Source organism: Ornithorhynchus anatinus, chromosome 18 (assembly GCF_004115215.2).
Source record: "Ornithorhynchus anatinus isolate Pmale09 chromosome 18, mOrnAna1.pri.v4, whole genome shotgun sequence".
NCBI classification, from domain to species: domain Eukaryota; kingdom Metazoa; phylum Chordata; class Mammalia; order Monotremata; family Ornithorhynchidae; genus Ornithorhynchus; species Ornithorhynchus anatinus.
The window spans coordinates 12,356,046-12,382,570 of NC_041745.1; the positions used below are offsets into that span (position 1 = coordinate 12,356,046).

Genomic DNA, 26,525 nt, shown 5'->3' on the forward strand with positions numbered 1-26,525 from the left:
CTAGTCCTCTCCTCGTGAAGTGGCAGAAATCGAACACAGGGCAGCAAAGAACAACAGCTTTTTCATCGCCACAGCTTCAAATTCACAGCGTTTCCAAGTTGGGCAACCCTGAAGAGTGTCAGCCCCGCTAAATGAAGTCCGACCAATGTCGGATAATAATAATGATGGTATTTCTCAAGCGCTTACTGTGTGCCAAGCACCGTTCTAAGCGCTGGGCGATACAAGGTGAGCAGGTTGCCCCACGTGGGGCTCACAGTCTTCATCCCCATTCTACAGAGGATGGAACTGAGGCACAGAGAAGCGAAGCGACTTGCCCAGAGTCACACAGCTGACAAGCGGCGGAGCCGACATTAGAACCCACGACCTCCGACTCCTAAACCCGGGCTCTATCCACTGAGTCACGCGGTTACGGTCGAAAGATTATTTCTCGATGCTAAAGAGCTCCTCGTGGAGCTTTTATCAATAAGTGGTATTTATTGAGTGCTTACTGTGGGCAGAGCACTGTAATAGTAATAATTGTGGTCTTTGTTAAGCGCTTATTACGTGCCAGGCACTGCACTAAGCGGTGGGTAGATGCAAGGTGATTGGGTTGAACACAGTCCCTGTCCCTCTTGGGGCTCACACTAAGCGCTCGGGAGAGTATAAAACAACAGAGTGGGTAGAAACGTTCCCTGCCCCCAGTAATAATAGCGGTGTTAAGTACTTACCCTAGTAATGTTGCTATTTGTTAAGCGCTTACTAAATGCAGAGCACCGTTCTAAGCGCTGGGGTAGATACAGGGTAATCGGGTTGTCCCACGTGAGGCTCACCGTCTTCATCCCCATTTTCCAGATGAGGGAACTGAGGCACAGAGAAGTGAAGCGACTCACCCGCAGTCACACAGCTGACACGTGGCAGAGCCGGAATTCGAACCCATGACCTCCGACTCCCAAGCCCAAACTCTTTCGCTGAGCCAAGCACTGTTCTAAACAGTAGGGAAGATATGAGATGATAAGATCAGATACAGTCCCACCAATGGCTCACGATCTCAGTAGGAGGGAAAGCAGGGAGTGAATCCCCATCGTGCCGAGGAGGGAACTGAGGCACAGAGAAGCGAAGTGACTTACCCGAGGTCACACGGCAGACGAGTGGCAGAGCTGGGATTAGAACCCACGTCCCCTAACTCCTAAGCCTGTGCTCTTTCTGCTAGGCCACGCCGCTCCTCGAGCTCACCGACCACCGATGTGTTCAGCACAGCGCTGTGCTCTCAGTAAGCGTTCAATAAATACCACTGATCGATCAGTGTATTAGCATAGCACAGTGTTCTGCACTCTTTAAGAGCCCAGTAAAGGACATGGATTGACCAACCGTCTTATCTGTGCTTGTTACAGGCGCATCACCATGCCGTATTGAAATTCCTCCTGTTATTCTAGGGCCATTTTGAAAGTATACTTAGTTGTTTGTATTTACTGAGCGCTTACTGTGTGCAAAGCATTGTACTAAGTGCTTAGGAGAGTACGATATAACGATAAACAGACACATTCCCCGCCCACAATTTAAGCTTCTTTGAGTGATGTTCTCTTGTTACTCTGTCCTTGCCCCAGTGTGACATGGAAGCAGCTGGTTTAGAGGATAGAGCACGGGCGTGGGGATCAGCAGGACCTGGGTTCTAATCTCACCTCCACCCCCTGTCTGCTGTGTGACCTGGGGCAAATACCTCATCTGTAAAATGGGATACTGTGAGGGACCCGTGTGGGACGCGGACTGTATCCAACCTGATTAGCTTCTCTCTCCCCCAGCGTTTAGCACAGTGCCTGGTACATAATAAGTGCTTAACAAATACCATTAAAGAAGAATGAAACTCAGTGGAGATTGGAAGAGTGCCTTCTTTATCTTTTCACCAAGGTCAGTCAGAACAGCAAAGAGAATCCACCCAAGTGTTTTCCCCGAGGGACCCGTCCCCGCCGAGCGATTGCTAACTATTTTGAAGCCGAGCCCAGTTTCCGAATGAGGTTATTGGATTTTGCGATATTTATTGCGCATTCACCGTGGTATTTTCTACTCTAAGTTACTTAATGTGGGTATTTGTTAAGCGCCTGCTATGCGCCGAGCACTGTTCTAAGCGCCGGGGTAGACACGGGGGAATCGGGTCGGCCCACGGGGGGCTCACAGTCTTTATCCCCATTTTACAGATGAGGTAACTGAGGCACCGAGAAGTGAAGTGACCTGCCCACGGTCACACCGCGGACAAGCGGCCGAGCCGGGATTCGAACCCGTGACCTCTGACTCCAGAGCCCGTGCTCTTTCCACCGAGCCACGCCGCTTCTTTTGCTTGGGAAAAGACGAGTGTCGTTCCAAGCAGGAAAAAACTGACTAGCAAAAACTCCCATTTCTCTGAGGAATTGTAGTACACATCGTCTATTTCTCTAACAGTTAAAAATGCCTCCCGGTTGCGAGACGGCCCGCCGCTGTTTCTTCTCTTTCTTCGTTCATAACCGAAGGTGACGGTATTAAATGATTACAGAATGCAAAAGCCGTGCTCTGGCTATCCTTTTACCTCCTACAGAAAGCCAGATGTGCTTTTCACATGAGAAGGTGCATCATTTTGGTAAAAGAGGGCATTATCTAAAATTGAATTCCATTCTCTACGGCTTATCTTCTTTATCCTGAGAACTTTGGATTAATTCGCTTTTTCATTTTAGCTGAATATTTTTCTTCCTTTTGGTAACTGATTGCAGGGTCTGCTCTGCGCTCGGGCAACGGTAGGTAAATATCTCCCTTCACCCGGGACGGCCGGGTCCTCGCGGTCCGGGAACGTTTCTACCGACTCTGCTGGATTGTACTTTCCCCGGCTCTGCAGAGCTCCGCACGCAATAAATATTCAATAAATATCATCGCTTCTTTGCTTGATTAACCGAGAGAGTGGAAAGGTGGCTAGACCAGGAATAGAAGAGGGAGAGAAAGGTTAAGAGCACTTTCCTGGAAAGACTCAGTAGATGTTGGTATTTGTTAAGCGCTTACTACGTGCAGAGCGCTGTTTTAAGCGCTGGGGGAAGACACAAGGGAATCGGGTCGTCCCACGTGGGGCTCACAGTCTTCATCCCCATTTTCCAGATGAGGTCACTGAGGCCCAGAGAAGTGAAGTGACTTGCCCAGAGTCACCCAGCTGACAAGTGGCAGAGCTGGGACTCGAACCCATGATCTCTGACTCCAAAGCCTGTGCTCTTGCCACTGAGCCACGCTGATGTGCAAAGAACGTCTCCCCCTCTAGACTGTAATCTCGTTGTGGGCAGGAATGGGCCTATCTGTTGTTGTAGGGTACTCTCCCAAGCGCTTAGTACAGTGTTTTGCACGCAGTAATCGCTCAATAGATACGATTGAATTAATTAACTGAACGAATGAACCTCCCTTATTTCCTTCCCTCTTGATTGTAAGAAGGCGCCTGTTTCTTGTTTCTATCGGACTCTCCCGAACGCTCAGTACGGTGTACGGGGTACATTTTCCTTGAGCGAGGAGGAGGTTTGTAAAGGCTACGGAATCGGGCCTTACGGGTCCAAGATAAAGTTTCTAAAACCGCGGCGTAACGTGTCATCTCGAGTTTATTAGGGGGCCTTCTCAAAATCTGCCTCTCTGCGTCATCCCGACTTGCTCCCCCCTGCCCAGCCCCACGGCACCTATGTAGTCTTAATTTATTTATTTCTATTATGTCTGTCACCCCCCCTCTAGACTGTAAGCTCGTCGTGGGGCAAGGAACGTGACTGCTTATTGTTCCATTTTTCATTCCCAAATGCTTAGTGATAATGTCGGTACGTGTTAAGCGCTTACTATGTGCAGAGCCCTGTTCTAAGCGCTGGGGTGGACGCAGGGGAATCAAGTCGTCCCACGTGGGGCTCACAGTCCTAATCCCCATTTTCAGATGAGGTCACTGAGGCACAGAGAAGTGAAGGGACCTGCCCACAGTCGCACAGCTGCCAAGTGGCCGAGCCGGGATTCGCACCCATGATCTCCGACTCCAAAGCCCGGGCTCTTTCCACTGAGCCACGCTGCTACAGTGCTCCGCACACAGGAAGCCCTCCACAAATACAAACGCCGTGGCTTAGCGGCAGGAGCCCGGGCTTGGGAGTCGGAGGACGTGGATTCTAGTCGCCGCCCCGCCACTTGTCTGCTGTGTGACCCTGGGCAAGCCACTTAACGTCTCCGTGCCTCAGTTCCCTCGTCTGTGAAATGGCGACGACGACTGTGAGCCCCACGTGGGACAACCCGCTTACCTCGTATGGACCCCAGCGCTTAGGACAGCGCTGGGCACATAGAAAGAGCTTAACAGATACCGTAATTATTACCATTAAATGTGGCACGCGGCAATTGCAGTATTTGCCAGCACTTGGTACGGTGCCTGGCACACAGAATGCACTTCATAATAAGAATTATGGTATTCAAGCTAAGCGCTTACTATGTGCCAAGCACTGTTCTAAGCGCTGGGGGTCGATACGAGGTAAGCAGGCTGTCCCACGTGGGGCTCGCAGCCTTAATCCCCATTTTACAGATGAGGTCACTGAGGCACAGAGAAGTGAAGTGACTCGCCCAAAGTCACACAGCTGACAAGTGGCAGGGCCGGGATTAGAACCCGCCACCTCTGACTCCCAAGCCCGGGCTCTTTCCGCTGAGCCACGCTGCTTCTCTAAATACCATTATTATTCTTAGGTGCTTACTACATGCCAAGCATTGAACAAGACAGAACGGACACAGACACCTGTCAGGCTAAGACGGGGGAGACAAGGCATCTTATCCCCATTTTACAGACGAAGAAACTGAGGCGTGGAGCCGTTCAGTGGCTTGTTCAAGATCACCCAGGGTGGCGCAGTGGAAAGAGTCAGCGGTCGTGGGTTCGGATTCTGACTCGGCCACTTGTCAGCTGGGTGACTGTGGGCAAGTCGCTTCACTTCTCTGGGCCTCAGTGACCTCATCTGGAAAATGGGGATTAACCGTGAGCCTCACGTGGGACGACCTGATTCCCCTGTATCTACCCCAGCGCTTAGAACGGTGCTCTGCACGTAGTACCTTAACGAATGCCAACATTATCATCGGGTGGCCGTGCCAAGACTAGAACCCACCTCCCCCGATTCCCTTCCCACCGCCGTCTCCCACCTCGGACAGGACCCTAAAAAATATGGATCTTCTCTTTTTTTTTTTTGGCAGATTTCTCGCTTGGCCCTCACTGTGTCTCTTTTCCTTCCCGGTTGCAGACTGGCAGATCGCTACGCTGGCTCTGCTCCTGGGCGGCGCCGCCATCATTCTCGTAGCCTTCCTGGTCGGTCTGATTTCCATCTGCGTGGGCTCTCGCAGGAGGTTCTACCGACCGGTCGCGGTCATGCTCTTCGCAGCAGGTAAAACGCACCCCTCACTCCCCGTCTCCGAGCGGCGTTGCGGGAGCGCGTCGGCTCTGGTCCTCGCCCGAGAAGGGGCCCGGCCCGCGCGGCGCGCTAAATCCCCGGGTGTTTCCTCTGCAGGAGGATTAGGCGTCATCAGATTATCCCGAGCGCTTAGTACAGTGCTCTGCACGTAGTAAGCGCTCAATAAATACTATTGAATGAATGAATGATGTTTTTCAGTGTAGACGGAAAGCGAATTGAATGTACTCTTCGTCTGTACGCGGGGACTTTGTAAACCACCGGCCTTGTCTGTGTGGACGGTTTCATCTTCCTTGATGCCCTCCTTTAATTTGAGTCGATCGATCGATTCATTCAGTCAGCCGTGTCTATTGAGCGCTTGCTGTGTGCAAAGCACTGTACTAAGCACTGGGGAGAGTACACTAGAACAATGGACACATTCCCCGCCCATAATGTAATAATAATAATAAGAAGAATGATGGTATTTGTTCAGCGCTTACTATGTCCGGAGCACTGTTCTAAGCACTGGTAATCGGGTCGTCCCACGTGAGGCTCACAGTTAATCCCCATTTTACAGATGAGGGAACTGAGGCACAGAGAAGTAAAGTGACTCGCCCACAGTCACACAGCTGACAGGTGGCAGAGCCGGGATTCAGACCCATGACCTCTGGCTCCCAAGCCCGCGCGCTTTCCACTGAGCCACTGAATGGTAAATGTTGAGCACTTACCGTGTGCAGAGCACCGTAGTCAGTCAGTCCATCCTACTTATTGAGCGCTTACCTTGTGTAGAGCACTGTAGTGAGCGCTTGGGAGAGGACAGTAAAACAATATAAGAGACACATTCCCTGCCCACACCAAGGGAGACAGACATTACTGTCAATAAATAAATGACTAAGTCCGTGGGCGAGTACAATAAAATAGAGTTGGTAGACACATTCTCTGCCCATGAGGACAAGCGCTTCGTCCAGTGCTCTGCACTTAGTAAACGCTCAATAAATACCATTGGTTGATTGGTCGATCGAGGAGCTTAAAGTCTAGAGGGGAAGACAGATACTAAAATTCATTATGGATACGTGGAGAACAGTGTGAGATTGAGGGTGGGATGAATTCCAAGTGCTTCAAGGGTATAGATTGTCTCTATCAGTTGCTGAATTGTACATTCCCAGCGCTTAGTACAGTGCTGTGCACATAGTAAGCGCTCAATAAATACTATTGAATGAATATAGATCCAAACATGTAGGTGAAATAGAAGGGATGGAAAGTAGGAGAAATGAGAGTTCAAGGGGTTTAGCCTCTTGGAGGAGATGTGATTTTGTGAGCCTCGCGTGAGACAACCCGATTAGCCTTTATCTACCCCAGCGCTTAGAACAGTGCCCTGCACATAGTAAGCACTTAACAAATACCAACATTATTATTATTATAAGGCTTTGAAGGCGGGGTGAGAGGTAGTCTGTCGCGCGTGAAGGGGGAGAGAGTTTTAGGTAGGAGGGAGGATACAGACGAGGCATTTAAGGTGAGATATACGAGAAAGTTCCCATTTACTGGGAAGAAGAGGAATAGGATTAAGTTGAAAGGACAACAGATTTTTATTTTTTAATCAACCGGAACCATACTCTTTAATTTAATGACAGGGATACTCTAAAAGGCTACGTTGTTGGAAAAAAAAAAGACCGCCACCCAACAATGAAACGGACAGATGGATACAAAAATACAAGGAGGTATTTTATCAAATTGGCCTCGGTCCAAATAAGAGGCCAGAAATTATTTCAGAGTCCACCTATTTGCTAAAAATCATTGTCCCTTTTATTTCCAAGGATGTTTTTGCTTTAAATGGTACTCTGTGTCTTTTTTCTTGAGATTCTGCCCGTTCATTCTATCGATCGTATCCGTGTTGGAGTTAGCAAAGTAGACCTGTCCGATAGGCAGTACTAGAGACAGATGAAATAGTGTGTCGTCGTCATCATCAGTGGTATTTATTGAGCGCTTACTGTGTGCAGAGCACTGGACTAAACTCCTGGGAGGGTACAATTCGACGGAATTGTTCTCTGCCCACAGGGAGTTTCCAGTCTAGAAGGGAGAGGATGAGGAAAATAAAGGGTTTAGTCCGGGAAGGCCTCTTCATAGAGATGTGATTTTAGGCATATTTTGAAGGTGGGAAATATGGTGCACCGTCAGACATGAAGCGGGGAAACGAGTCCCAGCCGTCGGGATGAAAACGTGCGCAAAGAGTTGGCCACAGAAAAAATGAAAGGGAGGTAAAGAAAATAGATCGGCGCTAGAGGAACCCAGGAGCGTATGAGGATCTAACAGATGTGAATACGAATTAAAAAAGCTATTGCATGAATTTACCCCTGAACACTCAGCCCCTTACGAGCTGCATTGGACTGTTAAAGGTGAATCTTAAAGAAGCCATTATCCATCTATGAATTGCTAAATCCTCAGACTGAAACATAAATATGAAGAAGAATTCTGCTGCCCTCTATTGCCTAAAATCATCTTTTTACACCTTTTTTTACATCTTTCGGAGCGTAAATTAGGACGCAACCTTGTAATTTATCCGTAACATGATTTATCAGGTTTTTGGAGAATAAATTCTCAACTCAAAAGGGTTTTTGGAAGTAGCCTACCATGAGTACCATATACTATAACTTTAAGCAAATTAATGATAACTTCCTTTAACTGCAATTACGGGATCTGTTAGGTGCTTACTATGTGCCAAGCACTGTTCTAAGCATTCATTCAATAGTATTTATCGAGCGCTTACTATGTGCAGAGCACTGTACTAAGCGCTTGGAATGGACAAATCGGTAACAGATCGAGACGGTCCCTGCCCTTTGACGGGCTTACGGTCTAATCGACAGTCTAAGCACTGGGGTGGATACAGGTTAATCGGGTCGGAACAGTCTCTGTCCCCCATGGGGCTCACAGTCTAAGTGGGATAATAATGTTGGTATTTGTTAAGCGCTTACTATGTGCAGAGCACTGTTCTAAGCGCTGGGGTAGGTATAGGGTAATCAGGTTGTCCCACATAAGGCTCACAGTTAATCCTCATTTTACAGATGAGGTAACTGAGGCACAGAGAAGTTAAGTGACTTGCCCACAGTCACACCGGTGACAGGTGGCAGAGCCGGGAGTCGAACCCATGACCTCTGACTCCAAAGCCCAGGCTCCACTGAGCCACGGTAGCCTAACAGTCACGACTGCAGGAGGGAGAGTCGGGCAGAGGCCTACCCATTCCATTCCTAGCTTGGCCAGTGGAAGTGGAGTGGTAGGCCATGGCTACAAGACAAGACGGGAGAGAGTCATTCATTCATTTATTCAATAGTATTTATTGAGCGCTTACTAGCACTGGACTAAGCGCTTGGAACGTACAAGTCGGCAACAGATAGAGACAGTCCCTGCCGTTTGACGGGCTCACGGTCTAATCGGGGGAGACGGGCGGACGAGAACGACGGCGATAAATAGAGTCGAGGGGAAGAACATCTCGTAAAAACAATGGCGACTAAATAGAATCAGGGCGATGTACATCTCATTAAACAAAATAAACAAAATAAATAGGGTGATGAAGATCTATACAGTCGAGCGGACGAGTACAGTGCCGAGGGGGTGGGACGGGAGAGGGGGAGGAGCAGAGGGAAAGGGGGGAGAAGAGGGTTCAGCTGCGGAGAGGTGAAGGGGGGGGGGTAGAGGGAGCAGAGGGAAAAAGGGGGGAGCTCAGTGTGGGAAGGCCTCTCGGAGGAGGTGAGTTTTAAGTAGGGATTTGAAGAGGGGAAGAGAATTAGGTTGCAGAGACCCCTTTACTGCGCGGAAGAAGGCAGTGGATATCCACTTCTGGATTTTTACCAAGAAAACTCTCTGGATCCACTCCTCTGTCTCATGGCCCAATCTGTCTGACCGCTCCTCTCCTGAATGACGAGAGAACAAGAAAGCTATTTTTCTGTGTTTTCGAGGACAAAGTGTGCAGGTAGCCGAAGGATTCTGTCTCGAGGACGTGTTGATGCAATCTCACCCTTTACAGTGTCATCTTCAAACTGAAGGGCAAGCTACAGGGTACCAGTCATCTTCACGTTCTCCAAAAATTAGATGTAATCCAAGGTGGGCTTATGTCGCAGAAGGTGACGTGCCCGCTTTGAGATAGTGTTCCATAAGATACACTTTTAAAATGGGCTCAGAAACAGAACTCCTCTTCTTCCCACCCAACCCCGTCCCCCCCGACCGATTTTCCCATCGCTGAAGACAACGCCACTATCCTCCCTGTCGAGCGAGCCGGTATCCTGACATTATCTTTGGTTCCCGTCTCTCGTTCAACCCACACGTTCAGTGTCACGAAATCCTGTCGGTTCTTCCTTCCCACCATCTCTAGCATCTGCCCTTTCCTCTCCATCCAGACGCTCCCATGCTGATCGAAGCACTTATCGTATCCCGCCTCAGCCTCCTCACTGACCTTCCTGCCTCCGGTCTCTTCCCTCTCCAATTCGTCATTTTTCTAAAAAAGAACAAACTTTCAGGCTGTCGCCCCACCCATTAAAAGCCTCCTAAGATCAGCCATCCATGTCGGCGCGTCAAACGGAAACGCCTCACCGTTGGCTCTCTCCTTCCGACCTAACTTCACCTTGTTTCCATTACAACCCAGACCGCACGTTTCGCTCTTCCAATGCCATCCTACCCACTGTACCTCGATCTCCATTGCCTCATGGCCAAATCTTTGTCCGCGCCTCCCTCTGACTTGGAACTCCTTCCCTCTTCATATCCGGCAGAGCACCGCTCTTCCCGTCTTCTTCTTCACACCTCCAAGAGGCCTTCCAGGATTCTGCCTTAATTTCCCCAGCTATCCACCTCTCCCTCTGCATTGCCTATGGACTTGGGCCTGTACCCCGAACCACTTTGAAACTCACCCCATCCCAACCCCACAGCATTTATATCCTTTTCCTTATGCTCTGTTGTTTCCTACACCCCTATTGAAATCTCTGTCTCCCTACCAGACTGTAGATTCTTTTACTCGCCCAATCCTCGGTGCAGTGCTCTGCACACGGTAAGTGGTCAATACTTTTTTTAATGGCATTTTTAAGCGCTTAACTACGCGCCAGGCACCGTACTAAGCACTGGGGTACTTACAAGTTAATCAGATCAGACGCAATCCTTGTCCCATATGGGGCTCACAATCATAATCCCCATTACAGATGAAGTAACTGAGGCACAGAGAATTTAAGTGACTTACCCCAGGTCACACAGCAGACAAGTGGCAGAGCCGGCATTAGAATCCAGGTCCTCTGACTCCCAGGCCGTTGCTCTTTCGACTGATTGTTTCAGTTCAGTAGACTTTGCCCCTGACAACTGATTTCCTCAGAAACAACAGATGCCGTTTCACGTGTAACAGTAAAGAAGCTCTGAGGATAAATTCCCCTAACATTTTCCCAACTGCCAAAGTCTAAAATGATGACCTTACTCTTGCCTTCCAAGCGCAGTTAGCACAAATTAATTCACTTAATTCACACAATCTTTTCTTGACATGCGTAGATGAATTTTTCTCTATCGTTCACTTTCGGATTCTCATTTGCCACGTAAAGTCAGTGGTGATTTATTACACAGCATGAAAGGATTTCTCTCCCTCTTTTTTTTTTTGGAAGAGCCATTAAAAGCCAGCCTGGAGCGGAGTTCTCCAGAAGACATTCATTAAACATGAAGATCCATTACTGATCCGGGGGGGGTGAGATTATGATGATGATGGTGGTATTTATTAAGTGCTTACTATGTGCCAAGCTCTGCTCTAAGCACTCACATTCTTAATCCCCATTTTACAGATGAGGTAACTGAGGCACAGAGAAGTTAAGTGACTTGCCCAAGGTCACACAGCTGATAAATGACAGAACCAGGTTTAGAACCCATTTGACCTCTGACTCCTGAGCCCCGGCTCTTTGGACCGTGACCGGGTCGGGGGTGTCCGTGGCCCTGGGCCCACCCGGTGGGGGGTGTCCAAGGACCCGGGCTAGAGAAAGAACTACTCTGCTACTACACGATTCACAGAGGATGTCTTTATCAAATGTAAACTGTTCAGACGTGGGAAGCCCAGAGCTATGCACAGTGCAGTGATTGAGTTTAATCGGCCAGTTAGTATTTTGTCTTCAGGAGGGGCCCGAGGATATCGGCGAAACCGTGTGCTAACAGCTCTTTTTTGAATGAACCATCTAATAAATTTATCCCAACCCCTCGTGAAACTACTTGGCATTTTCAGATGGCACAAATTCCTGTGGTAATCGATCCCATATGGTTCGTGTCTTCTGCCTAAATAAGTGTCTCTTATTATCTGTTCTGAAATCGTCATCCCCTGGTATTGAGGATTTGGTGAACGATTCCATAGTCGCCCAATTCCTTAGTCCAGTCCTCCGCACACAATCAGTGCTCAGTAGTTTTTTTAATAGTATCTGTTAAACACTCACTATGTGCCAGGCACTGTACTAAGCGCTGGGATACATATGGTGCTCTGTCCATACCCTTTCTGAGTTCCTTTTTGTCCCTTTTCAAGCCCTCACCTTTCATCCTGAAGTCATTTCGGAAGCAGCGTGGCTCAGTGGAAAGAGCCCGGGCTTGGGCGTCAGAGGTCATGGGTTCGAATCCCGGCTCGGCCCCTTGTCAGCAGTGCGACTGTGGGCAAGTCACTTCACTTCTCTGTGCCTCAGTTCCCTCATCTGTAAAATGGGGATTAAGACTGTGAGCCTCACGTGGGGCAGCGCTTAGAACAGTGCTCTGCACATAGTAAGCGCTTAACAAATACCGACATCGTCATCATCATTTCATTCATTCATTCAATAGTATTTATCGAGCGCTTACTACGTGCAGAGCACCGTACTAAGCGCTTGGAATGGACAAATCGGTAACGGATAGAGACAGTCCCTGCCCTCTGACGGGCTTACGGTCTCATCGGGGGAGACGGACAGACAGGAACAGTAGCGATAAATAGAATCGAGGGGATGAACATCTCATTAAAACAATAGCAAATAAATAAAATCAAGGTGATGTACATCTCATGAACAAAATAAATAGGCTGATGAAAATATATACAGTTGAGCGGACGAGTACAGTGCTGAGGGGATGGGAAGGGAAAAGGGGAGGAGCAGAGGGAAAGGGGGGAAAAGAGGGCTGAGCTGAGGAGAGTTGACGGGGGGGTAGAGGGGGAGCGGAGGGAAAAGGGAAGTTCAGTCTAGGAAGGCCTCTTGGAGGAGGTGAGCTTTAAGTAGGGTTTTGAAGAGGGGAAGAGAATCCATAATCCCATCTCCTTCATCCTTTGCTCTTGTCTACTACCGTCGAGTCGTTTCCGACCCATAGCGACACCACGGACACATCTCTCCCAGAACGCCCCGATCTCCATCTGCCATCGTTCCGGTGGCGGATCCAGAGAGTTTTCTGGGGAAAAAAATCGGGAGGCGATTTACCATTGCCGCCTTCCGCGCAGTGAACTCAGGTCTCCGCCCTCGACTCTCTCCCGTGCCGCTGCTGCCCAGCACGGGGGAGTTTTGACTTACGGCAGACGGCCTTCCCCTCGCTAGCCACTGGCCGAGCTAGGAATGGAGTGGACAGGCCGCTCCCTGGCTCTCCCTCCCGTAGCCGAGACTGGTAGAGGACTGGAAACTCTCCAGCGGTGATCCTGAGGGGAGTCATCCTTTGCTACCTCTTTTCTCAACCTTTTCCTCTCTATCATGTACTTTCTAAAGGGTGGCTATAAAAACTTCATGCGATATTCTAGAAGGGGTCATACGAGGGTTATCTGTTGTGGCCAAACTAGGCCGTCTGTTTTGCTTCTACATCTGGGAGAGCTTTGTGAGTGTCCAATATTAGGTGGTGATTTTCCTCATCAGTCCCAAGAGCTCCTTGTGAGCCCCACGTGGGACACGGACTGTGTCCAACCTGATTAGCTTGTAATTGATTAATGAATGATGGCATTTGTTAAGCGCTTACTCTGTTCTAAGCCCTGGGGGGATACAGGGCGATCAGGTTGTCCCACGTGGGGCTCACAGTCTTCATCCCCATTGTACAGGTGAGGAAACTGAAGCACAGAGAAGTGAAGTGACTTGCCCAAAGTCACACAGCTACAAGCGGAGGAGCCGGGATTCGAACCCATGACCTCTGACTCCCAAGCCCGGGCTCTTTCCACTGAGCCACGCTGCTTCCCTAAGCGACTTGTAGTAACTTGTAGTCACCCTGGCGCTTAGGACACATAGTACTAGAGTGTGAGCTTGCTAGGGGCAGGAAATGGGTCTGCCGATTGTTGTATGGTACTCTCCCGAGTGCTTAGTACAGTGCTCTGCACACAGTAGGAGTCCAATAAATACGATTGAGTGAATGAATGAACATAGTAAGTGCTTCACAGATACCGTAAAAAAGAGGTAGTTTGCTACGTGACTTGAGCAGAAAGTTAATAATAATAATAATGTTGGCATTTGTTAAGCGCTTACTATGTGCCGAGCGCTGTTGTAAGCGCTGGGGGAGATACAGGGTGATCGGGTTGTCCCCCGTGGGGCTCACACACTTTTAATCCCCATTTTACAGACGAGGGAACTGAGGCACAGAGAAGTGAAGTGACTTGCCCACACTCACACAGCTGACAAGTGGCAGAGCCGGGAGTCGAACCCATGACCCCTGACTCCGAAGCCCAGGCTCTTTCCACTGCATGCTAAAAGAAAGCATATTTTACTCTGAGAGACCAGAGAGCCTGATGTCGGTAAACTCCTCCCGATCAATCGATCCGTCAATATGTATTGAGTGCTTACTGCATGCAGAGCACTGTACTAAGCGCTTGGGCACGTACAGTGGATTTCGTAGACATGATCCTGGTCCACAATCAGTGATATTTTGATACGTAGATAACTGGAATTCTGTTCATTTATATTGATGCTATTGATGCCTGTTTACTTGTTTCGATGCCTCCCTGCTTTTAGACTGGAAGCCCATTGTGGGCAAGGGATTGTCTCTCTTTACTGCTGAATTGTCCTTTCCAAGCGCTTAGTACAGAGTTCTGCACCCATTAAGCGCTCAATAAATACGACTGAATGAATGGAATGAATGATGGCATTTATTGAGCACTGACTGTGTGCTGAGCACTGGAACAATAATAATGATGATGGTATTTGCTAAGCGCTTACTATGTGCCAAGCACTGTTATAAGCACTAGGGTAGTTACAGGGTAATCAGGTTGTGGGGCTCACACTTTTAATCCCCATTTTACAGAAGAGGTAACTGAGGCACAGAGAAGTTTAGTGACTTACCCAAGATCACACAGCCGACGGGTGGCGGAGGCGGGAGTAGAACCCACATCCTCTGACTCCCAAGCCCGGGCTCTTTCCACTAAGCCACGCTGCTTCTCTGCTAAGCGCTTGGGAAAGCACAGCGAGACAAAGTTGGTGGAAACGATCCCTTACCCTTAAAGGAACTTACAGTCTACAACTCTGTTACCGATTTGTCCATTCCAAGCGCTTAGTACAGTGCTCTGCACATAGTAAGCGCTCAATAAATACTATTGAATGAATGAATGAACTCCGTTCACGCACTCCCAAGTTCTCCTACTCGGACACCTAACTCTTCCCACCACGCTCCCTTTGGGGATTTTCCTGGCATCAGTTTGCGTGAAACGGGAGCGTGGAGGGAGCGAGACAGCATTCGCTCATGAGGCAGCGTGGAGATTGGCACGTAATAAGCGCTTAACAAATTCCATCATTATTATACCCAGTTGTTGCTTGTTTCTCCGAAGGCGGTTTAGCGGTGACAGCCTCCCGTGCTTGGAGGAAACCCCGAGTGCCTAAAATAGTATTTTTTTTCTTCCCTCACTAATCTAACATTACACTTGTCCAGGACTTGTCCAGGATCTTTCTTTCCATGCAGCCCTGGGGAAGATGTAGCGAAATGAATTTATGTTTGTGGGTATTCACTCCCAGAATCCTTCCTTCCTAAATAACTAAACTGTCATTTCAAAATCTCATCGAGTCGGAGCTCTAGCCGAAAGTAATGGCCCGAGATTCTATTCTTCCATAGAAAATTTAGAGAGTTTAAGACTATTTGTGTCCTTTTCGTGTGCATAAGAGTAACTCGTTTAAGAGTGATCAATTATTCAGACCTTAATGTTTATATATTTTTAATTTTCCTCTCGCTTTACAGTGGGCAATGGGAAAGGTGCTTTAGACCGTCTTCCCAGTATTTTATTAAAATGAAAATTCATACACACCCAATTATTTTCCTTCATCATCCTTTTCATTTCAATGTATTTGCAATCATTTTGGCGAGAGTAGGCTAATTCCTAGCCATAAAGCCTTTTATTTTTAGGCTGACAATAGCATAGTAAAGGTTTCTCCCACCCCGATTAAAAATTGTATTAAGATGATATATTACAGGTTAAGCATTTATTAAGTAGAAATATATTGAGGTCAAATTTAAACCAGGAGACCAGATGATTCATGAAATGAGTTAGAGGTGTTAGAGTCTTTTAATTATTAGCTCCGATTCTTGTCCAGGTTTGTCTCTCTCCCCATCCGCATCCCCTGCCACTGAGCTCTGTGAAGAATAATCATAGGTTTTAGGGAGAGGCAGTGTGGCCTATTGGAAAGAGCTCGGGCTTGGGAGTCAGAGGATCTGGGTTCTAAAACCAACCCTTCCACTTCTCCCGCTGTGTGACCTTGGACAAGTCACTTAACCTCTCTGCACCTCAGTTCTTTCATCAGAAAGATGGGAATTCAATCCCTGTTCTCCCTCCTACTTAGACCAGGGAACCTGATTATCTTGTATCTAACCCCGGGTTTAGGACGGTCTTGATACACGGTAAGTGCTTAACAAATACTACAGTCGATATTATTGTTACTATCTGTCTAAAATAGCTTTCCTGGGCCCAACTCAGTCGATATTCCGTACTTCTGAAATCCTGGTTTGCTTGAAGGCATTGGTGACTGAATATGCAGTGCCAGGCAGGCATTATACTTTCTCTCCCAGAGGAGGAAAACCGAGCTAAAAGAATCTCAAGGGGAAAAAAAATTCTGTTGTTTTTGTTATTTTTAAATCTTATTTGGTCTGGAAATCTACAGTTTTGTCTTCCGGTCTACATTCGGACCTTTGATGGAAACCTGCATTTAGTAGCCAAGCATTCCGGAGTTAGAATCGAGGCTGGATTTCTTTTTTCTTAATGGCACTTGTGAAGCGCTTACTACTTGCCAGGCAACGTTCTAAGCAGAGGGGTAGATATCGAGGGGTTGATACAGTCCCTGCCCTTACATGGGGCTCATCCCCATTTTACAGATGAGCTGCATTTTACAGAAGCCACCTGACCCAGCGGCGAGAGCGTGGGCTTGGGAGTCAGAGGCCGTGGGTTCGAATCCTGGTTCCGCCACCTGCTTGCTGTGTGATCTTGGGCAAGTCACTCAACTTCTCTGTGCCTCAGTCACCTCGTCTGAAAAATGGGGATTGAGATTGTGAGCCCCATGTGGGACAACCTGATTGACTAATATCTATCCCAGCTCTTAGAACAGTGGTTGGCACACAGTAAGCGCTTAACGGATACCATAATTTTTATTATTATAAGGTAACTTAGGCCCAGAGAAGTTAAGTGACTTACCCAAGGTCGCACAGTGGCAGAGGCGGGATTGGTATTTCTGATGAAGGTTTGAGCCAGAGGGTTTCTGATTTATGTGAACCAATTTACCCACCCGGTCTCAGGGTAAAACAGTGATAGAACAGAATCCTTCCCAGGGTGTACAATGAGTTATATTGTAAATGTGTTCGGAATAAAGTACTCCGAGCCGCTCGGAGATAAATCTCCTGACCCCCACAACCAGCCTCAAAGAAAGTAATGATTTTTAAGCATCATGCCTTCATGAATTTGTTCTTTTTCATCAGTTTTCTGCCAGGGATAGATTATTTTTTAAAAAATAGATTTTCCCTGAGCAGCAAATGACTCACTGCTTATTAAAGAGTGTTGTCACTTTATAGCAGGTGATAAAATGTTTTGAATTATTTCGGTAGACTTTCTAAAAACATTCATCATGTGAGTAATAATGCCCCGTTCTGTTATTCTGGATGGAATTTTAAATTCCATTATAATTAAACTTCCAGGGCAGAATCTTCCTTCGTGGTTTTCGACGGGGAGGGTGAAAATGTCCCTTTCGGTGATATATCCAACTCCCTTCCATACGCCTCTGCCATCTGAGACCAACAACCAACATCGCTCCCGCGTGCGGCTCCGAGCCATTAATAGGGCACAAGTCAGAGCTGTAGGGGGGCTTTCGGGAGATTTGCCGACACCGAGACGCATCTGCCCTGCCCTCAAAGTGTGTATAACTAAGGGCGTAATCTATTAATTATAATTAATAATCATGATATTCGCTAAGCGCTTCCTACGTGCCAGGATCTGTACCAGATGCCGAGGTGGATACAAGCAGATCGGGTTGGACTCAGTCCCTCTTCCGCGTAGGCTCACATTCTTAATCCCCACTGTACAGATGAGGGAACTGAGGCACAGAGAAGCGAAGTGACTTGCCCAAGGTCACAAGTCAGACAAGTGGCGGAGTCGGGGATAAACCCCAACGATAGCTCCACATATCTATAAATAATTCTGCTTCCCCCTACCTCCAGCTCTGACCCACTAAGTCGTAAGTTCCCTGACGGCTGGCATTGAGTCTACTTACCCAATTTTTCTCTCCTACGCGACCAGTTCGGGGATCCGCACACAGGAATCCCTCGATATTGGTTGATGGATTGAGAAGCAGCGTGACTTAGTGGCCAGAGCACGGGCCTGGGAGTCAGAAGTACCTGGGTTCTAATCCCGGCTCCGCCACACGTCTGCTGTGTGATCTTGGGCAAGTCACTTCACTTCTCTGTCCCTCAGTTACATCATCTGTAAAATGGGGATAAGAGCGTGAGCCCTATGTGGGACAGGGACTATGTCCAACCTGATTAACTTCTATCTACTCCAGTGCTTAGAAAAGTGCTTGACTCATAGTAAGCGCTTACCAAGTACCGTAATTATTATTATTATTGAGTGTGCTGGCTGTGTTAACTCCCGTCTCAGGGTCGCGCCTGGAGAGTTTCCAGTCCTCTACCAGTCTCGGTTACGGGAGGGAGAGTCAAGCGGAGGCCCACCCATTCCATTTCTAGCCCGGGGAGTAGCTAGCGAGCGGAAGACAATCTGCCACAAGTCAAAACTCACCCGTGCTGGGCAGCAGAGGCACGGGAAAGAGTCGAAGGCGGAGACCTGAGTTTACCGCGCGGAAGGCGGCAATGGTACACCACTTCCCGGATTTTTACACAGAAAATTCTCTGGATCCACTACCAGAATGATTGCAGATGGAGAGCGGGGCGTTCTGGGAGAGACGCGCCCACGGTGTCGCTACGGGTCGGAAACGCCTCGGCGTAAGAAAAGTCAACTTGTGATAACTAAGTACCTACTACATACAGAGTACTTGTGGTGAAGCATTGGAAATAAAAGTACATGAACGATAGAGTGTTTTCTCTGGCTGTCGGGCCTGGAATCAGAGGACCCGGGTTCTAATCCCAGCCCTGCCTGCTGTGTGACCCTGAGCTAGTCACTTAACTTTTCTGAGACTGTTTCCGCAACCGCGAAATGAGGATTCAATCCCTGTTATCCCCCTTACCAAGACTGTGAGTCTCATGTGGGACAGGGATTAGGTCCAAACCTATTAACTTGCATCTACCCTATCGTTTAGAACTGCGTTTGAGTCGTACATAGTACGTGCTTAACAAATACCATAGTAATAAGTTATAATAATGAATAATCCCCAAGGTTTGCATTGCCATCTACTAGATGAGAACTATTCATTCATTCAATAGTATTTATTGAGCGCTTCCTATGTGCAGAACACTGGACTAAGTGCTTGGAATGTACAAATCGGCAACAGATGGAGACAGTCCCTGCCCATCGACGGGCTTACAGTCTAATCGGGGGAGACGGACAGACAAAAACAATAGCAATAAATAGTAATAAACAAACATACAAACAAATAAATAAAAGCAATAAATAGCAATAAACTAGTGTGACCCAGTGGATTGAACACAAGCCAGGAGGTCAGAGGACCTGGGTTCTAATCCAGTCTCCACCACTCATCTGCTGTGGTCTTGGGCAAGTTACTTAACTTCCCTGTGCTCAGTTACCTCAACTGTAAAATGGGGATAAAGACATGGACGTTGTCCCACCTGAATAACTTGAATCTACCCCAGCACTTAGAACAATACCTGGCACGTAGTAAGCGCTTAACAAATGCCGTCAAAAAATAATAAGGAAGGAGACAGTCTCTCCTCTTCCCTCTCCCCACTTCTACCCAACAAACATGTGGAGACCCATTTTCTATAGATCTTCAACAGAATGCTCTCTGGATTTAAGCTGGGATTCAAGGTCAGTAATAATAATAATAATAATAATGTTGGTATTTGTTAAGTGCTTACTAGGTGCCGAGCGCTGTTCTTAGCGCTGGGGGAGATACAGGGCGATCGGGTTGTCCCACGTGGGGTTCACACACTTTTAATCCCCATTTTACAGATGAGGGAACTGAGGTCCAGAGAAGTGAAGTGACTTGCCCCCAGTCGCACAGCTGACAAGTGGCAGAGCCGGGAGTCGAACTCATGACCTCTGACTCCGAAGTCCAGGCTCTTTCCACTGAGCAACACTGCTTCTCCAGTAGTACTTCGATATAGTTCAGCTGATCTCATTGATATGCTGTGTTCCTCCATTATTTTCCATTTCAGTTTAGTTCTCATTTTTCAGGAATTTATGGCATTTTGGTGGCTATTTAGGTTGAGGTATTCAAGTTGAGTCTAAGAGGTATCTAAGGCCAACTTCTCTCAACAACTGAGCTGTTCCCTGGATATCAGTAACCGTATAAGACTCTTTCGTAGCGATGACACGTTATTATTATTATCCTTTTAGGAGTATTATACTTGTTAAGTGCTTTCTATGTGTCGAGCACTCTTCTTAAGTCGTGGGGTAGATATGAGGTTATAAACTAAATAAATAATGGCATTTAAGTGCTCACTATGTGCCAAGCACTGTTCTAAGCCCTGGGGGTGATACAGGGTAACCAGGTTGTCCCACCTGGGGCTCACAGTCTTAATCCCCATTTTACAGATGAGGTTACTGAGGCACTGAGAAGGTAAGTGACCTGCCCAAAGTCACACAGCTGACAAGTGGAGCCGGGATCAGAACCCACGACCTCTGACTCCCAAGGATGTGCTCTTTCCATTGAGTTACGCTGCTTTTCTATCAGATCAGACACTGTCCCTGTCCCTTTTGGGGCTGAGAGTCTAAGCAAGAGGGCGTGAGATTTAAACCCCATTTTACAGATGAGGAAACTGAGACACAGAGAGGTTAAGAGACTCACCCGAGGTCACGAAGCCGGCAAGTGGTGGAGCCGGGATTGGAACCTATCCGACTCCCTCTGCTCTTTCCACTAGGCCATGCCGCTCCTCTATCATTTTTCAACCTGAAGAAAAAAATATTTTCTTTTACCCCCCCCCCGGTTGGACTACGGACTTTCCTGTAGTCCGTAAAGGCATTAAAGACATTCGACCGATACTCCTTCGACTTAATATGTATCCGAGGGTTTCTGCTGCGTATTATTTGATATGATTACAGTTCAGTGGATATCGTTATCGCGCTTCCTGATTTGATTTGGTTTTCTTTCAGTGGTTCTGCAGGTGTGCAGCTTGGTCCTCTACCCTATCAAGTTCATCGAAACTGTGAGCCTGAAAATATACCACGAGTTCAACTGGGGCTATGGCCTGGCTTGGGGAGCAACTATATTTTCGTTTGGGGGTGCCATCCTTTATTGCCTGAACCCTAAGAATTACGAAGACTACTACTAGAAGCAAGCTTCTCGAAAGGAAAATGAACCGAAAAAGAGATTACTCCTCCATCTTTTCTAACTCACTGTTTTCTAGAACACTCGTGGAGCATCACGCCGTCTGCTCTGTCGATTTAATATCCTTTGCCCTTCGGCTGCCGCCATTGTATCTGGCTTTTCCATCCCTTCAAGGGACCTGCGAAGATCGAGAGCTGATTAAACATAGTCAAATGCTGCAAGCTTCTGAAATGTAAACTTCATTTCCTTGGCGACAGCCGAAGGATCTCGCTACCTGACAGCAATCCTTCGGAGAAATCGAGCCGCGACGGAACGGCCCGTGACTCCTCTCGCCCGTCGTGGGTTGAAGGCGGCCGACGTCAGCTCCGTTAAGAAGTTCCTCGGCCAGGGACGCCGGGGAGACGGTCGACACGGTCTGCTTATTGACCAACGTCTCATTGGGCCAAGGCTCCGGCCACTCGCTCGAATGAATGAGGGGGTCATTTGGCATCTTCGGGGCGTAGTGAATGTAACTGGTTAACGACTGAAATTCCACCTTCGAGAGTCTTCTTAATAAAGGGGGGGCGGTTAACGTATTGGCAAGCGGCATCTCCCGATCGCGGCCGAACGGCGAGGGAAATCAAAGCTTGAGGGAAGTCAGAACTTGGACCATATGCTTCTCGTTATGTGGTTAGAAGTTCTGTCTCAGCCGTAACTAGCGTCGGGGATAAACAGGGGGCCTCTCCTTTCCTCGAGGCAACCAGAAAGAAAAGAAAATGCATGAGTTGCGTTTGTCCCAAATACCCTCTTGAAATCATTTTTCAAACACCACAGTGAACAGATGGGGCGTCAGTAACGAGTCTAACTATTTTTATAGAAGGTCATCATGAGTATAAACAGTGTGGCATATATTCACAAACAGAGACACCTGTAATGCATAAAAATAATCTTTACTGTAGTGAAGTGGTTTAAGCACCATCCTTATACACTATCGTTAAGAATTTTGGATTGGTATTCCGTTCTTAGTTGCTGTGCGAAACTGACCTATCTTAAAATGTTTGCTAAATAAGCCCTCCGACATACCGTGTTTTGTGGGGAATTTAAGTTAGAAATACACGTAAGGATTTCCAGCCAAAATGGGGGACATCAAAAAGTCGTTATTACGCCATAAGTATTTTGGAGCTCCCGAGATAGAATGACTTGTCCTTTCCTTTTTAAAGATCCTTAAAATTTTAACACTTCATTTCCAGAAAATCCAAAGGTCTGAATACTTCTACTTCCCAGAACAATATAACCAAGGTAATATTATGTGGAAGCATTTTTAGTAGAGGAACAGAGTTACTCTCAAGTTAAGTTTTGTCTTTAGATTCTAACCAATTGGCTGAAAGTTTTGTGCCTCTAATTTCTACTCTGCTCGGTTATGGTATTCCTATTTAAAAATCTGAGAGACTAACAAACTGAAGGGAATACGAGATAAAGTTGGGTAAAATCTGGAAATATTTCATGCTGCAAAAACTGAAGCGTTTATTTCTGTTTAAGGATGCTAACTTGGGTACTGCCTAATATTTTTATATCACATATATATTATATATATACCATTATAATAAAGAGTTAGAAATAATTATTTTTGTTAACAAAGAAAGTAAAGGAATATGCCCCGTCTCGACACCCTCTGCAGGAAGGGAACCTAAAATCTGCCACACTGGTCTCGGGTGCTGTTGTAGAACTGACGATCCGAAATGGAATCACCTAACCTGTTAAAATCAATAGCATGATTTGAGCCCATTTGACCTAATTCACCAGGTGGGAAATCAGTGAAAAGCTTACAGTTCGTGAACTCGCATACTAGTCTGTGATTTCCAAAGCTCTGTTGCCAAAAACTGCACCACCTTTCCTTTGGTTGACCATGTGGGTAGATTCTTAATCTCCAATCCTAAATCCAGATGATAAAATCAGCCGGATTAAAGAATCACGGCGAGGTAGCTCTTGATACGTCCGTGGCTTTTCTGCTGGATCGCGGTAAGAACACACACCCATTCGGTGGGAGAGAAGACTTCTTTTCATTTTCCTGAAAAGCGTCAGAAAAGATTTGAAACAGTTTTCCTGAAGTATATGAAAATCTGGCCCTGAAATGCCTGCAGTGAGCTGCACATTGTCCCTGAGAGATAGAAAAGAAATCGGTGAACTTGGAAAGGGACTTAAGCTACTAAAACCCCTCTACTGAAGAAGGGAGACTCTTTATTCCCAAATAAAGGGAAAACAAATGAGGCACTTTTTTAAGTCCTAGGAGAGGATGCAGTGTGTGCCATTTGATCACAACACACTTACAAGTCTTATCAGCCTTTCTTTCTTTGGCAATACGACAAACAATAAAGGACCTGAAAGCTTTCGCCGTTATGTATGTGCAGTTTATAGGAGCGTAGATTTCTTGGGTATTTCTTTTTTTTCTTCCCGGTGAAGAATCCTGATGTGATTCTTCTACCACAAGTGACATATCACGGTATTTCAGTACTGAACCAATATGGAAACTTTATTATTTTTTTTTCTTCTCAGAACATACCAGATTCAGAACCAATAAAAAAATTTCTCTATTTTTCTGATATTGAAGCTTCACCTCTAGCTTTTTATGAGAAGCAGACGCAATTTCTGATTGCACAGACCTGTCGGATGCGGGGTTTTTTTTCTTTCCGGGGAAGAATCCCGATGTGATACATCTTCCACAAGTCACATATCCTGGTATTGCAGTATTGAACCAATATGAAAACTTTATATTTTTTTGTCCTTCCCAGAACACACCAGTTTCAGGACGAGTATAACCATCCTCTCCATTTTTCTATCGAGGCTTCACCCCTTTAGCTTTTTACGATAAGCAGATGCAATTTCCTATTGCACGGGCCTGTTTTTGTTGTTTGTTTTTAATTTTCCAGAGACACGCGCCTTTACTCACATACGTAGAGCAGAAAGTTTGAGCAAGGCTAGTTATTTGTATCTCTGAAGCTTCAAGTCTAGTGTTGGCTAACACCGAGCAACTCTCTTGGATCCCTTGCACAACAATGTTTAGCTTTTGTAAGTTCAACATGTAAATTTTAAAGACATAAATATAGAGAGACCTATGTGTTTGAAATAGAAACGATATATATGGATTCGCATGTCACTGTATATTATTAAACATGCAACAAACTGACTGGTAAGTGGAGTCTAATCTTATGGCTAGCAATGTAATTTATTCAGACTGTATTTTTGTACAGAACAGCGCACACCGATTTAATGCCTCTGTGTCCTCTATAATGCCTAAAACTGTGCCTAGAGATTTCATCGGTCTTAAACAAAACTAAATGTATCTCACGCTATTGGTGGTATTAATTTCTCTAACTGTTGTTCTGTATTTATTTTTTAAATCGGATGGTATGTTTCTTATGAAATGTGATTCCACTGAAACTGGTTCATTTTTAGGTTCATCAAGGGGAAAATGAGTTTATCTCGAAAACAGTTTTAAGTTTTAAATTCCACTTCCACTTTTGCGTTTCACAACTTTTGTAGCTGACATGAAGTTATCTATGTGAAAAAATAAAAATAAAAATGGTTACTCTGGCCATCTGCCTGTTTGACACCATCCAAACCGTTCTTTTTGTAACGGGCTGTCTTAAGCGCTTACTACGTGCCAGGCACTGTACTAAGCGCCGGGGTAGGTACGGGCTGATCGGGTTACTCGGCTAGTCCCTGTCCGACACAGAGCTCACAGTCGTAATCCCCGTTTTACAGATGAGGCACGGAGACGTTAAGTGGCTTGCCCGAGGTCACCAGCAGACGAGTGGTGGAGTGGGATTAGAACCCAGATCCTCTGATTCCCAGTCCTCTGACTCCCAGTCCAGTGGACCGTCTGAAAATGGAGAGTCTAAACCTGATGGTTCTTTGCTTAAAATCTAGACTTCAAAATTCTCCGCCTTTTTCTCTCTCTTTTCTTTGAATTTCTCATCTCTTATCCTCCACTAAGCAAGGACGTGAGAAGTAAAGAAGCCCGTGGCCAAAGATATCTGTTAAACTAAAAGATGGTGGTAGCTGCAGAGTGGAAGGGAATTTGGTGCAGTGTCCTCTACATCAGCTAACTCCACGTTTTTGAGAAAAAGGAATGACCGAAAAAGTTTCAAATTAAGTTTCGCTCTGTGTGACTGCAACAGCAAGACGGCATTTCCTACACTACTTCTGATCGATTTCTTTCGAAAGAACCGAGCTTTCGTTTAAAAGTAGAAGAACGACAGGCAAAACTAAGTTCTAGAATTCCTAGAGGAAACTTCGGGCAGACATAATTCGTGGAATATAAAATTCACTTGGGCAGAAGCCAGAAGTGTTTTGTGAAGGTCTTAAATTTAATCGTGTGTTATAGTCTTACACTGAAAAACCTATGGCAAATATGAAACATCTGCATGACTTTGTAAATATTGAACGTAGCACCCCCTTTCATCTCTAGACCTTTTAAATAGAAGAAAAGCCGGGGTATGTTTGTCAAGACATATTTTCTCCATCTTGAATTTATAAGAATGTTTCACATAAGTGAAAAACACAAAAACATTTTCCTCAAGGGGATTATTTTTATTGGATTGGTATTTTTTTTACCAAACGTCTCCCCGGGGCATATGGCCAGTGCTCACTACTATTTGCTGCCAAGTCACCCTGGAAGATCTTTTGATGGCATATTTAGAACTACAATGTGGAGAGCTTCAGAGCCTGGATGGTATTTTTGTGTGGGAGTGTGTGTGGGTGGTATACGTGGATGTGTTACAGGTGAATGACGGCACCCCTTTAACATGCCAGTTACACGTGTGTCAAATAATAAGTAATAATTGTTTCGGTTAAGCGCTTACTCTGTACCAAGTACTGGGCTATTTCTGATACTATGCCGCTTCTGATACCTTATATACGGTATAGTTTTCAGGCACTAAATAAAAAAGGTCTGTGGAGCAATTGCTGGGAGTCCTACAGGGCTATGAATCCTTGACTTATAAGAACATCCTCACATGCACCACATCTTAACATCAAATGACAGGGCAGGATTAATAATAATAATAATAATAATAATGGTATTTGTCAAGCACTCTTCTAAATGCTGGGGTAGGTAAAAGGTAATCGGGTTGTCCCACGTGGGCTCACAGTCTTAATCTCCATTTTACAGATGAGGTAACCGAGGCACAGGAAAGTTAAGCGGCTTGCCCAAAGTCACACAGCTGATACGTGGCGGAGCCGGGATTAGAAGCCACGACCTCTGACTCCCAAGCCCGGGCTCTTTCTCCGCTAAGCCATGCTGGAACGTAGTCATTTTACCATCAGATATAGGATC

The 26,525-nt window shown here is 46.5% G+C and overlaps 1 protein-coding gene across 1 annotated transcript in view; it reads left to right on the forward strand.

Annotated features, from left to right (window-relative positions):
• TMEM47 (transmembrane protein 47) overlaps positions 1 to 24,798 on the forward strand; it is a 42,905-nt gene extending 18,107 nt beyond the window's left edge. The window contains exons 2-3 of the mRNA XM_029083213.2: positions 5,223 to 5,363; positions 21,037 to 24,798. Of these exons, the coding sequence (XP_028939046.1) occupies positions 5,223 to 5,363; positions 21,037 to 21,215 (320 nt within the window). The 3' untranslated portion in view covers positions 21,216 to 24,798. The remainder of the gene's footprint in view (positions 1 to 5,222; positions 5,364 to 21,036) is intronic.
• Positions 24,799 to 26,525: the final 1,727 nt, after the last annotated feature.